This window comes from Lutjanus erythropterus, chromosome 7 (genome assembly GCF_056507025.1).
Source record: "Lutjanus erythropterus isolate fLutEry1 chromosome 7, fLutEry1.hap2, whole genome shotgun sequence".
Taxonomy (NCBI): Eukaryota; Metazoa; Chordata; class Actinopteri; order Lutjaniformes; family Lutjanidae; genus Lutjanus; species Lutjanus erythropterus.
The window spans coordinates 25,216,342-25,229,522 of NC_139323.1; the positions used below are offsets into that span (position 1 = coordinate 25,216,342).

At 38.8% G+C, this 13,181-nt stretch overlaps 1 protein-coding gene across 1 annotated transcript in view; it reads right to left on the bottom strand.

Moving 5' to 3' along the window:
* Nucleotides 1-6,765: 6,765 nt before the first annotated feature.
* xxylt1 (xyloside xylosyltransferase 1) overlaps nucleotides 6,766-13,181 on the bottom strand; it is a 37,557-nt gene continuing 31,141 nt past the window's right edge. The window contains exon 5 of the mRNA XM_084723305.1: nucleotides 6,766-7,246. Coding sequence (XP_084579431.1) covers nucleotides 6,850-7,246 — 397 coding nt within the window. The 3' untranslated portion in view covers nucleotides 6,766-6,849. The remainder of the gene's footprint in view (nucleotides 7,247-13,181) is intronic.

The following is a 13,181-nucleotide window of genomic DNA, read 5'->3' on the forward strand; positions in this document are numbered from 1 at the left end:
AGTAGGTCAGATGCCAGTAACTGTTTTCATGTTTTTTGTGTAGGTGCATACTTTGGTGCAAGCTTTGTTAGCACTGAGCCTAGTCTTTATACGGAAGTCGGTTTGACCCTCATCGTTGGTGTGTGTGTGTATGTTCCCCCATCAACCAATCGATTGGTTGTAGATCAGAACGGGTTGGTTTTGTACACAATCTGGATTTGTCATTTTGTTTTGGTATGGGTTTTTTTTTATGACATAAGACAAACATGAATTGAACAACTTCTAAACAAATGTGAGTTAATTTTTGTGGTGGAAATTTTGAAATTGTCATTGAAGTTTGCTCATACACTTGCAGCTGTTTTTTTTTTTTATTTCCTCCAAAATAAAAAAAAAAATACAGGAGACATAGTGTGTGAGGTTTATGTATGTTACAATCTTGTTTTTAAAAAAGTCTTTATTAATTATACATTATAAATGTAGTCAGATGCGAAAAGGCCTTTAAAAAACATCCATAAAATATGATGAAAAGATCACTATATATTTCAGTCAGTACAGAGACACAAATGGACCAGGGTGTGTTTAGCATGTCATTGTCCATCTCTATACTGTTCTATCTAATAAAGGCATAAATAATTAAAAAGACATAGCTTCATAGTCATGTCTCATTTTCTGTCTCCAAATACCATGCATGCCTACCCGTTTCCTCTACTTCCACTAACATGACTGTACTAAATACACATAAAATATAAATCTTTTTCATCCAACAAAGCAAAACAGCACTTAAGAAGATTCTTCAAAATGTCCTTGTACTTAGTTTCAGTTCCAAATATATATAAATATAGACAGTAAGAGAGATGAAAGTAGAGTGAAGAAGATGAAGGTCTCTCAGTGTTCAGCCTTTTATTGGGTAGACTGCCCACTGTCTGGGGGAGTGGGCGGCAGTGGAAGAGGAGAGAGACAGCGTGAGAGGGAGGGTGGATGAGCGCTTAGGAAGATACTGGCCTACATTTTGTCTAGTGGAGCACTGTGTCAGCTGCACACACACATACAGGTAGAAATTCATTTGTAAACCACATGAACATACTAACATATGTATACGATCACATATGAAGTTCCTTAAACACACAGATCACGTAGAGCTCCTGACAGATAAATGTGTTTCAGAAGCAGAGATGGCAATATATTTTGGATTTGTCTCGGTCTGAATGTTCAAATTGGACTGACTGTCTGCAGAGTCTGTGGACTTTCAATCAGTTTAGTCTTTCTGACCAAGCAGTTTTCAGGAAAGGAACAGTTTGACATATTTCATTTTGTGCCATTGTACATTTTTATTGCTATGCATTTTTATTGCGCTCAAAAAAGGGAGTGAAATAAGCTGTCACTGCCTTATTATGTTAATACAGACATTATGTCAGGAGCAGGATCTCTATTTTCATAAAGCGTCAGGCTGTTACTCTGTCTGACAGCACGAGAAGCAAATCTTACACTGATAAAATAAAATACTTTGATATACTTACTAAATGTAGGCTATTGACAGTTAAAGTATTGAAATGCACTGTGGTTACAATATAATGCATGCCTTTCATGTCATTTTTGGGGGATGTGCAAAATGTTTGGCCTATGGGCTGCACTTTGAAAAAATATGGCTTAAGGCAAATATTAACTTTGCAAGATGAAGGAGAAAAGTCAATAAAGTTAATACTGTCTGTTACCTCTGCCAAAACATAAAAGACTTATATTGCATTAACTTAGAAGCAAACTGAACATTAAAATGATGGTGATGAGTTCAAATTAAATATATGGTAAGACTGGGTGATGTCTACCAAATTGGCATACAACTACAGTAAATGACAGTGTTCACAGTGAAACGTCGCAGATGGATGATGACATCATTGCCTTTTGGAGGGAGGGTGGGGCTTAACCGCGTCATAACAGAATCGCCAACTTGCTCACCACCTCGCCACTGTAGTCACCACCGCCTCCCACTGACGCTCTCATGGCAACTTCCAGCAAACTCTCCAGTGAAGGGAGCAGGCAGATTAACTCTTACATCCCTGTTAAGAGAGTGTCCAACATACATCCCTGTGCTGGTTTACAAGGGTCTTTGTCTCTGCACCACATGTATGTAACTTAGTTGTCTTAGCGTTAACACAAGGTTAGCCAGCCAGCTACACTTAGGAAAGTATATGAAAACGATAATGATGCAATTGAAAGAAACACACTAGTGGCCCCCAGAAAAGGAACACCGATAAAAATAATAAATGGGACATGGAAATGTAACATTGCAATGACCAGTAGCATTAGATTCTTTTAATTTCCTCTCCCACATGTCAAGCACAGAACCAAACTCCTGCCTTATATCAACTCTGGGGACAAACTACTAGAGTTTAGTACTAAACTAGTAAATACCGACAACGCATCTCCATCTTCTCATTGACTGACTGAGCGCATGGATCTAGTCCTATTGGTTCACAGACAAAAACCAGGTCAGTAGGTCACTTGTATAAACATTGTTTTTGACTTGTGCCATATACACATATACATATACATGTCCATATCCTATTCATTTTGTGTCCATGTCTGTAGAAGTATCATCATCGATGTTTCTGTTGGCTTTGAATGTGGTGCTGATTAGCATTAGTATGACCAGTTACAGCAGCAATAGATTCTGCAGAGCATTTGTCTTCACTTGGCTGTCAATCTCTAGGAAACAGAGCTGTGCAGAAACACTCACCGAGTCTCACTGAGCTCTAGATTGAGCTGTTTGTGCTTCTTGGATGAGACATCAATGCTGCTGCCGTATCAAATCTATACCTGCTGTTTCTGCTGCTTGCCCTGAAGGTAAATGTGCTCAAAGTGTTCGTCGATGAATCCAGGCTGAGGGATTTTAGAAATCACAGCACACTAATAGGCTACATAGCCCAGGGTTATTATACCCATCCTAATATAATTTCATCAGTGTGGGAGCTGTAATACAGGGCCAGGCACTTGGACTTCAAAGTGTAAAAAGCCACTTTGTCAATGGCGCAGGCTGTTTTTGTAATATGGGATGAAAGCTGAAACAGCTAAATGCCTAAATATGCAATCACAGATAATTGTGAGAGTGGGTAACCAAATGTATGACATGTATGACTCTTACCAAAAAGAAAAGACTGTCCACATTTTCTGTGCTGCTTTTTTTTTTTTTTTTTTGCTGGTGCACAGTGTCCACCGTCAGATAACTCTTTACTCTAGAAATGAATGACTCTCCCTCACATTATAGAACCTGTTGTACAGGAAAACACTGAATTATATAAAATCAATAATGTAACTTTTACAATATCACTGTGTTCGAAGATACACTTCAGGTGTAAATTGTTTTTTTTTCTCCTTTTTTTTTTCATTTTGTGGCACGTTCAGGGGTCAAGGCTGACTGATGGTGTTTTTCGGCCGTAATGGAGTGTTCGCTGTCTGTGTTGGCAAATATGAGTGGCAGAAATAGGTCATGTCTAGCTTGTAGCAGACAAACAAGAACACAGGCAGAGGTTTGTATAACGAGCAATGTGAGTGCACTCCATTAACATATATTTATTTTTCCCACCTCGTTCTAACCCCTTAAGTGACTAAAAGCATTCCCCTTTTTCATGAGGATGGGACACTCCCTCCCTCAGGAGAATGGTTGAATAACTGAAACAAGGACAAAGAATACTTTATGTATGGATCATCAATTATATAACACAACAACATAAAAAAGAGTTATCATATAATTTATTTAGTAAAGCTGAACACACAAAGGACACAAAATTTCAAAGTTCTGAAATAACATAAAAACATCGGAACAAAGTGTTTACTGTATTTGTGACACAGGAAGCTCGTCTATGAAAGTTCATTGATTTTAATCATTCTGTTAAAAGATCATTTAAAAAAAAATGTTTGACTTCATATGAAGTCAAAGCTTTCAGCTTTTGTCATGTCACTGAAAGAAACATGTCCACTTGAGTTCTGAACACTGAACGCAGCAGTAATCGTTCAAGGTTTTGAAGTGAGATATGGACATTTATTATATACATGTATTTGCAAACATCTTTTAGCCCTTTAAAATTATAATTGCACATTGAACTTACAGATGCAGAACAGGCATTTAGCCCTCTCACACTGAAACAAAAAAGAAAGAGCATTGGCTGTGGGTGGGTGTAAATGGGTTACCACCTTCATCACATTCATCAAGTTAAACCAGATCATTCTCACTGTACACCATCTTGAATCCAGCTATTTTCAACACCACACAGGAGAGTTTGAAAGGAGTAAAAGTAACATATGTCGCTTTATTTATTTATATGCTTTATTTTATAAGACCATGATTTCATTAATAACTTTAAAGCAGGTTCCTGGAAGCATCTATAGGTAAACTCTTGCAAAATGTGAGAGCCAGTGTTTACTTTTTCCAATCTGGGCTACTGTAAAAAGATAAAGGTACAATATGGCAGACACCATGAAAGAGGACCCACACCCAGTGTAGATATAAATGGCTCATTCTAAGGTAAAAGGTGATCATACACTAATGAAAAAATACTTATGAACATTACATTCAATTTCTTCCATAGTCTACCAATAGATTCCCCTAAATCTTACACAATGGACCTTTAAATAGAGATTTTTTTCCCCCCAATATTTCTATTTTCTATTTTATTAGCAGCAAATGACAAATGCGTGTCCAGGAAACTTCACAGAAACTACTATCAGGAAAGTAATAGTGGATTACAGACCCGTAGAATGAAATTTGACCAACCTCGTAACAGATAAATACAGTCCACAGGGATAAACAGCTGTCAAAACACAAAATAGATAAAAGGATGAGGCCAATGGATTTGTATGTTTTAGCCTACAATCTACAATTTTGCAATTTGCCAACCAGATCAACATGTAGGTCTTTTTATAGTCATTTTCTTTTCCACACAGCAAACGGTTGTAGGTCCTTTAACTACAATATGACAGTGAACTGACAGAAAAAAAAAAAAAAAAAAAAACACATTTAGGGCAGGTAATGTATCACATTCAACAGTTTGTTGCGTGTTATTGTTGTTGTCAATGTGGTAACTCACTCTACCTGCATAAAAAGATGCTAATAAGAAGGAATAATTTAATTCATTAGTACCTTTCAAATTGTTCTTGTTCTTGTTTATTTTTACCTCTAGATTTTGGTATTTCAACATAATTAACAGATGTGCTGTTCTTAAGCAGATAATTATCCTTTCTGGGACACTGAAGGGTCCTTGAATGCACCACTAGCACTACTTTTTTTAAACATCCCAGTCACTGTAACGCTACATCATTATGTACTGTCAAAAAATAAAAACATTACTGTGATGGTTTACCAATTGATAGTGTCTGCAATTTTCATAATGCAGTGACAGAAATGGTAGCCAAATGCTGCAGTGGTAAGCTAATAGGCCAAAACATAAGAAACCATCAGTATGCTCTACAAAAGCAAAGAGAAAAAAATAATAAATGCAGTAAAATACATCTAACCATTGTCTAGTTAAAAAAAAAAGCCTTGATGATAAAGCATGTGTTTTGATGTTGTAAAGTGCAATCAGGATGTGAGCACAGATGATATATGTCAGGATTTACTGTGATTCAATGCTCCATTTTCTTGCTAACAAGGTGTTTTAGAGCTGTGGAGCTTAAAGAGTGTTGTTCTGAAAGAGCCAGATAAAAATATTGATCTGCTACGGGGAGAGTTCAAGGGAAGTGTATTGATTTAGCATAATGTTTGTTCTCAAGTGTCTTCAGTAGCCTTTGCATTGAGTCCATTGACGGTGCAAGGCATTCAGCTGCTTCACTCTCACCGTGTGTTCGTGTGTGTTAAAGTGTGCACCACCTCAGACAATTTCCTGACTGATGAATATTGAGTGCTGACATTTCTTTGAATCCGAGTGTCAGTTCACTGAGCACAGCGAGAAAACTAAAAAGTGGGTCAGCGTCTGCGAGTCACGTTCCCGGCTACTTCGCTTCTCCTGAAACGTGTGTATTTGGCCTCAGATAAACCGCAAATGCAGGGCACGAACAACAGCCATCTCCACGACACCTCTTCTGCCCTTGGACGTGATTTTTTTTTTTCTGTTCTCCTATCTGAAGAAAGATGTGTCTGAAAGGAACTGTGGCAGTGTGTTGTGCCTTGCGCCCACGTGGCTCCGCAGAGACAAAGTCCGTTGGTGTTTAACACATGCGTCTGTTCTACAAGCCACAGAGGTGAAGTAAATAGCACCAGATTAGCCCTCGCCTGGTGAGGTGTTGCAGGGAGATAAGATGACACAGGGTGATCTTGGGCTACCAATGGAAAGACAGAGGTGCTAGAGACGGAGGGAAGTGGGGGTGCAACACAGAGGGAACCTGCAAAAATGCTGAACTTCTACCCAGCAAGGATGGCCAATCGAATAAAAGTACTTGATTACTTTGTAACATGAACAGTGTAATTCTACTGTTAAACCTTCAAATTAATGGACCTGTCACTCAAACTAAACTTCAAAGATCACCTTTCTTCTCTTCATCATCACATTACCTGATAAAACACACCCCGACTACTGCGGCTCCTTGCTTCATGTAAAGTAAGGCTGTTTCCCATCAGCATGCCAGAATTTTTATTAAAATTACGCAGATAAACACCACAGTTGTTGCTATTTGTATGGGTGGACCCTTCGGTAACCCCTTGACCAGCAGGGGGCAGAGTCTGCGATTACATAGGCAGTACAGTGGTCAAGAAATAAACTGCCAAACAAGTCCCAATTCTCCCTCCCAAAAAAAAAAAAAAACAGGACAAATATTTCCATTTAACTATTTTGTAGATGGCATTGACTCCTTTTCAGTTTCAGCATCAGTCCTGCACACACATCAGTCATCTGGTATAGGGGAGTTACAGTTGCCATGGTAAATATAGACGGGTCCACCACAGCGATAATACAACTGAAACACATCTCCGTATCCGTGGTCCCTCCACCAGGTGCACAGCTGCCGGTTCCAGCCACAGGCCAGGGAGTAAAACAGTTCAGGATGCTCCATGCCGATCATGGTGAAGAAGTCCTGGTCACCCAGGTGGCCCCTGAAGCGATACTGGTCTGCTAGTTTGGCCACATTGCTGGGCTCCAACAGTTGGTTGTAGAGAACAGAGGCCCTCATAGCAGCTAGGTCCAATAACATCACACCGCTGTTGAAGCCTGGGAGGCCGTCAGGAGAGGGCTCACCTACTCTGGTCTGAGGGTTCTCCTTACGATACTGCCAGAAGGTGTGCCTGAGGAAAAAAAGAAGTTGTAGAGTTTGTAACAGCTGTATTTATATGTGCATGAGTCCTGGTTTTGATCATATTCAGGATTTGATGTTTACGTGGGACATGAGAAACCTGGTTGTTCACATCCCTGAAATCTCTCTGTAGCAAAAAAGCATGTTCATGTCCCTGGTCTGTCAGAGAATATAGCCTACTGTTCCACAAAAAAGCCCTGGTTTGCTTTGAGCAGCGAGACAGCAGCCAAGACAAATACAGATCTTGGATAAACAGTTCAGTTAATCTGCAGTTATCAATTGAGCTAGATAGTTTACTGTCAGGTTGGCTCACCAGCCACAGTAACGTGCCAGGTAGGCTTTACTAAGCTTTCAGCACCAACAGTTTTGCAACTGACCACAAAACCCAAGCAAAAGGGGAGCACATGGCACAAGTATTTCATGAAGAGACTCATTTATGGGTTTAGAAAATATATATGATGGTCTTATCTCGTTTAAGGGTATTTTTCTGAACTTATCCCTCTGCACAGTCTGGAACTTGTACACCAATGGTGAAATGTCTCACTCATATGTATGTTTGGGCTGTTGGACATTCAGAGGAGTGAGGGGTCAACTCTGTTTCGGTCCTCGTTTGCTGAACAAACAGCAGCGTGGCCAAAAACAGGAAGAGAGCTGGTCCAGGAGTGTCAGAGCATGTTGGAGTGCCAGAGGCTTGTGCCAACTCAGCACCCTGCTCTGCCAACACACCAACTCCGAGGTAGCTAAATGACACACACTGAGCTTCATTCAACAAGCATTTGTATGCACACAAGTAAGACCCATTGTGGGATTTATTATTATCTTATTTCCAGAGTTTACATTGGCAAGAAAAGTTCTAGTCTAGTGTAACTGATAGCACTCGCTGTATATTATGTAATACAGAGTGTAATAAGGGTCACTATTTTTGGCACACTTGGCTAACATGTATGCCAGAAACAGTTCTGATGTATTTATAGGTTGCATAAAGAGATTTAGTTAAATTACAGCCCTGACATATAACAGTTAAAAGGAGCAAAATATAATTCATTATTAATTACTATATTCATCAAACACTTTTTCCAGATCTAAAAGTACTGGATTGCAAAAAGATGATGCAATGGCACTGACAGAATATATGGAGGGTGTCTGTGTAAAACATTTCTAAACTGGGAGCTACACTTGTAGTGATGGGTATCAGTACTTGATACTTTTAAGGTATTGATCCAAATAAAGCAGTACCAAGTAATATCAACACTTCTGCAGTTAAATTATATCCGCATACGATCCTTTTAGTAGCCAGATCTAGAAAAAAAGATAACAATGACCAAAATTAGCACCAGCCACCAATGAAATGCTACTAGCCAAAAAACAAAGGTGATATATTAAGTGTCTGGTAAAATGTAAATATTCACTTGCCATTTGGCTGATGACAAAAAAAAGTTAATTTTGCGCCCTGACTTCAAGTGTTCTTCTATTTAATGCAACAAGTGATTGGCCCACTACCACAGCAGCTACATCACATACAGTTTGTGGAGTAGTGAAGATGAGTGTGATGAATTTGACAGAGTCGGCGGTTCCGTGTGGCGAGATGCCACCAAAACGTTCAAAGATGGCTAAACTGCACGTCTGTGGTGTCTGATACAAATAAATGCATAAAATGCAAAAGGATTATTCCAGAGAAAACTGAGATTATGAGTAACAGAAAACTCTAGAGAGGATAGCCATTTAAAACGACACTTTCCACATAAATCAATGTACAGTTTGTAGTATTTACTAAATATTTTAATAATTTGAAAACTTGCAAAGTGTATTTGTTTAAAAATCATTTCAACTTCAATCAACTTTAAACTTTTTTGGTGGGACAGTCCCCACTTTTTAATCACGGGGTGTTTTATTTTGTCCATTCAGCTGCTGATGTGTGAATTATTGATCTTATATCTCAGGAGGAACAGACAAAATTCATATAGAACAAAAAAAACTGCAGTCCTGTCTACAATTGCCATGTTCTTCCAGTACTTTCATATTGTTGTGCTTTTTACACTTCTATCAAGTCTATGGAGACCACTGGTTTCTATGCCGTGGGTGTACTATTTTTTGTGGGTGAAGTGTTTGCTTCAAGAAAGCACAAAATGTCTTTTTCCATATATAGCTGGTGCAATGATGTTTCAGTCCTACTGAACATGAGGATGAATGGGAATGCACCCTTTGTAGCATGCATGTGTACACACTCATTCTCTCCACTGAATTGAGATTATTTTTAGTATTGGCCAAGCCTGAGGAAAGCTACTGTAGATTAAAAATTAATGGTGAATGCGTTTGGCTTAAAACACAGACAAACAAAACAAAACAAACAAAAAAAAAAAAACTCACCCTTTAAGTCACATTAATAAATTGATGAAATTAACAATCAGTTGCTCCCTTGGTGCAGATTAACACACGTGGGTAATGTTTGTGGAATAATTGTGCTTCGTATTGTAGCGGCTACCTCTTTCTCTCCTTCTCTTTGTGCAGCTTGTTGAAATCTGGTGGGAGCAGCAGACTCACGCTTTGATATTATTACTGACCTATATTCACCAGCTGCAGCTCGTCCACGTGGTTTTATACAGTCTGTTGGTTTGGTTAGCTGGGGACTTGTGGCCCCCGTGGAGCACTTATCATTTTTGAGACATATACTGAGGCCTACGTGCCTCGAGACACATTCAGGGTGAGCACAGTCAGTCAGGGAACATTTACACAAAGTTTTCCATTCTGCTGCTTTGACATAAGAATGTACTGAGTGAAACATACTGCCTTATGTCAAGTGTCATGATGGCCATAACACGTGACTGACAGCACACTGGTTAGATGCTGGCTGACAGTAAAGCTAGTGTTAACAGAGGCATATGCAACAGGTTTTTGTGGTAAAAATATTCAGAGATGTGATACAGTTGACTTTTTGCTAATTAATATTACATGATTCTTCTCATGTACATTTTTACAGTACTGCAGCTAGTTTTTCTTTCTGGCTGGACAACAGCAAAGTTTAGTTTAGTTTCAGTAAAGTACAGCTAAGACTTAGAATTTTAAACGGTAGCTTGATACTGAAATTTTTGATGGCAATGAATATTATTTCAAGTTTATTCTGATTTTATTATTGCTGGACAGAGTCGGGCTTGGCTGGTTGCCCCTTTTCGCTGGCGGTCTTTATGCTAAGCTAACCGGCTGTTGGCTTCTCATTTAACTCTTAGCTAGAAAGTGTATTAGAAAAAAACCAGGATAGACAAATATCCAGAGGATTTAATTCTATACAACTGTATCCAACAACTGCATGTCAGACTGTAATTCGTGTTACATTTGGACTCTAACTCCTTCTGTTCTGTGCTGCAACCCTACTGCTGCTGTAGTAAACACTTTCAGGTTATAATTGTAGCATCTGTCATCTGACTAAGCATTGACAACACACTTAGACGGTGGAGGTGGTGGGCAAGTAATATAATTGTGTGTGCCCTGAATATCATGTAACACCGGTAACACGTACTAGCGCTAATGCTAATGTAGTGTTTTCACTGATAGCAGATGGCTCAACACACAGTTTTAACTGCATAATGTTTCCCTCTTATATCCATATGGCATTCTGAAACATCCTTTTGAGTTAGACATTATGAATTTAAAAAGACTCGTGAATTCTAAATGTTAAACACAGAAATGGATAAACATTGACTGATATTACTGTCAGCTTGGGTGGGAAAAAAATACAGTGAACTTTTTCAACAACTTTGACCTGGCAGAGGATCAGATGAACTTGCATTTTATTTGAATGACGAGTTCAGTAAAATACAATATTCATAAAATATGCATGAAAATATTTCCAGTCAAGTTCTTACATAAATCACATCAGGAACTATTTACAGAACTGCAGGGGTGATACACAAATGCATGTGTTTACAATTACTAGCTTAACTACACCCCTCTCTTATATCAAATACCTTTGTGTGTCGTTTTCAACCTTGAGGCCCAAAAACCTGGACAGAGTTTGACCAACATTATATAATAACTTTTTATTATTATTATTAAATCAAGAATTAAACTGCACATCAGTGATGTTTTTCTGGTGTAGTTCCTCTTGCTGAAGTACTCAATGAAACTGGTCACCTCGGCCTTTGAAAAGTTGTGAGATTTGAAGGACGAGTACAGAATGCCGCTCTGTTCTCTGACACAATGACTTCAGTTTTTTTTTTCTCTCTTTGTACCACTGCAATCAAACCAGACACAGTCTAAGTAGAGGTATAACCTCCTGGCTTAGATCTGTACTCCTGCAAGTGCCTCTTCTCCTCTCCTTCTCTGCCAGCTCCATCGTCTCCTGCCTCCAATTTTCACTGCCAGCCCTTCAAGTCTGTCTCTCCCTCTCTTAGCCGTGAAAGAATGAAAAGCATTAGCAGGTGACGGGGACATTCTGTGCTGCTATCCTGTCCAAATGTGTCCTCCATTTTGTTCAGGACAAGAGACAGCCAGCTCTCTGAAAACTGTGTTAAACACTGTCAATGTCAGAGGGGAGTCTGGTTCTGGAGTACAGCAATGAAAAGTCTCGTCCTTTTCATCAGAGTTATTTGGCAACATGAAGGCAGTATAATGAAGAAAATTCCAGCATTTGACAGATAGATTTGATGGACAGATGAGCCTTCACACAAGAACGCCTACAGTGCTGCTGCAGATTTAAAATCCAAGTTTATGGAATCAAAAAAAGCTATTTAATTACCGCAATTAGCCTTAAACACCTCCAGTCCATTCATTTAAAGGATTATGATGAGGATTTCGAGTACATTCCTTTCAAGAACAATGGGCCACGTTCAGGAACATTTCATGTTCTTAACTTCCTCTTACTTTTTGTGCGGTCAGCTCATACGAACATGCCATGTCAGATTCTACAAACACTCGTAACTTTAGATAACTGTGTAAATGACCCACCTGTGTGTATTTGCGTGCACATGAATGAGACTTAATTAATGCCCCACTACTACCATGTAAGGCCACACTTCTTGCCCGATTTGTCAGGAAGAGTAAAAAAAACAAAACAAAGAAGAAAAAAAACAAGTGCAGTTAATTCTGTGTTATCTGAGGGTTGTAATGTCACTGAAATAAAGAAGAAATGGTTCGATATGAAAATGGCTTACAAAAAATCAGAAAGCGTCTCACGACATCAAGCCAACGGATGACTGTGACAGGAGGACGGGGTCAAGGGGAAGTCTGCAACTCAGAAATGTAGGAAGAATATGTGCCATAATGTTGCACTGCCAGGTGCCGTAACATAGGATATTCTCCCGGCCAGCGACTTCACAATTGTGCATGTGAAGATACAGCTATTACATGACCAAAAGTAATGGTAATAACCATTTTAAAGGAATGATGATAGACTTTATGTGTAAATTGAGAATTAATTTGAAATGCAATTAAACAGGATAATGCCAATATAATGAAGTGTAGTTTATTTTTCAAACTCAAAATGCCTTCAACTCACTGCACAACCCTGATGACAGGTCTAGACCATTCTTAAACTGTTTGTAACTAAGAGAAAATTAAAAATATGAGAAAACTGGTAATCTTGTGACAAGTTCTCCTAAATCGCCCGTACAAACCACTTAAGACTCTTCGTACAGTTCATTCTTGCATGAGGTCCATTATATCTTCTACTTGCAAAACCTATTTTTAATTAGAGGAAAGTCAGACAAGTATGTCACAGTGAGAGTGCAAAATAGCTCACAGCTATCTGACTGTAAAATGCTAAAATAAGGTGATCACTGCAACATTAAATATTCCACACTCAATGTTTGATTCCAGTAAAACAAAAAGGAATATGTGGGATGTTTCACACAACAGAGACTCAACACACAAAGCATAAAGTGAGTGACTTGCTTCCTGCTAATGTCTCTCATTGTGTGTGTCTGTGGCTTTGA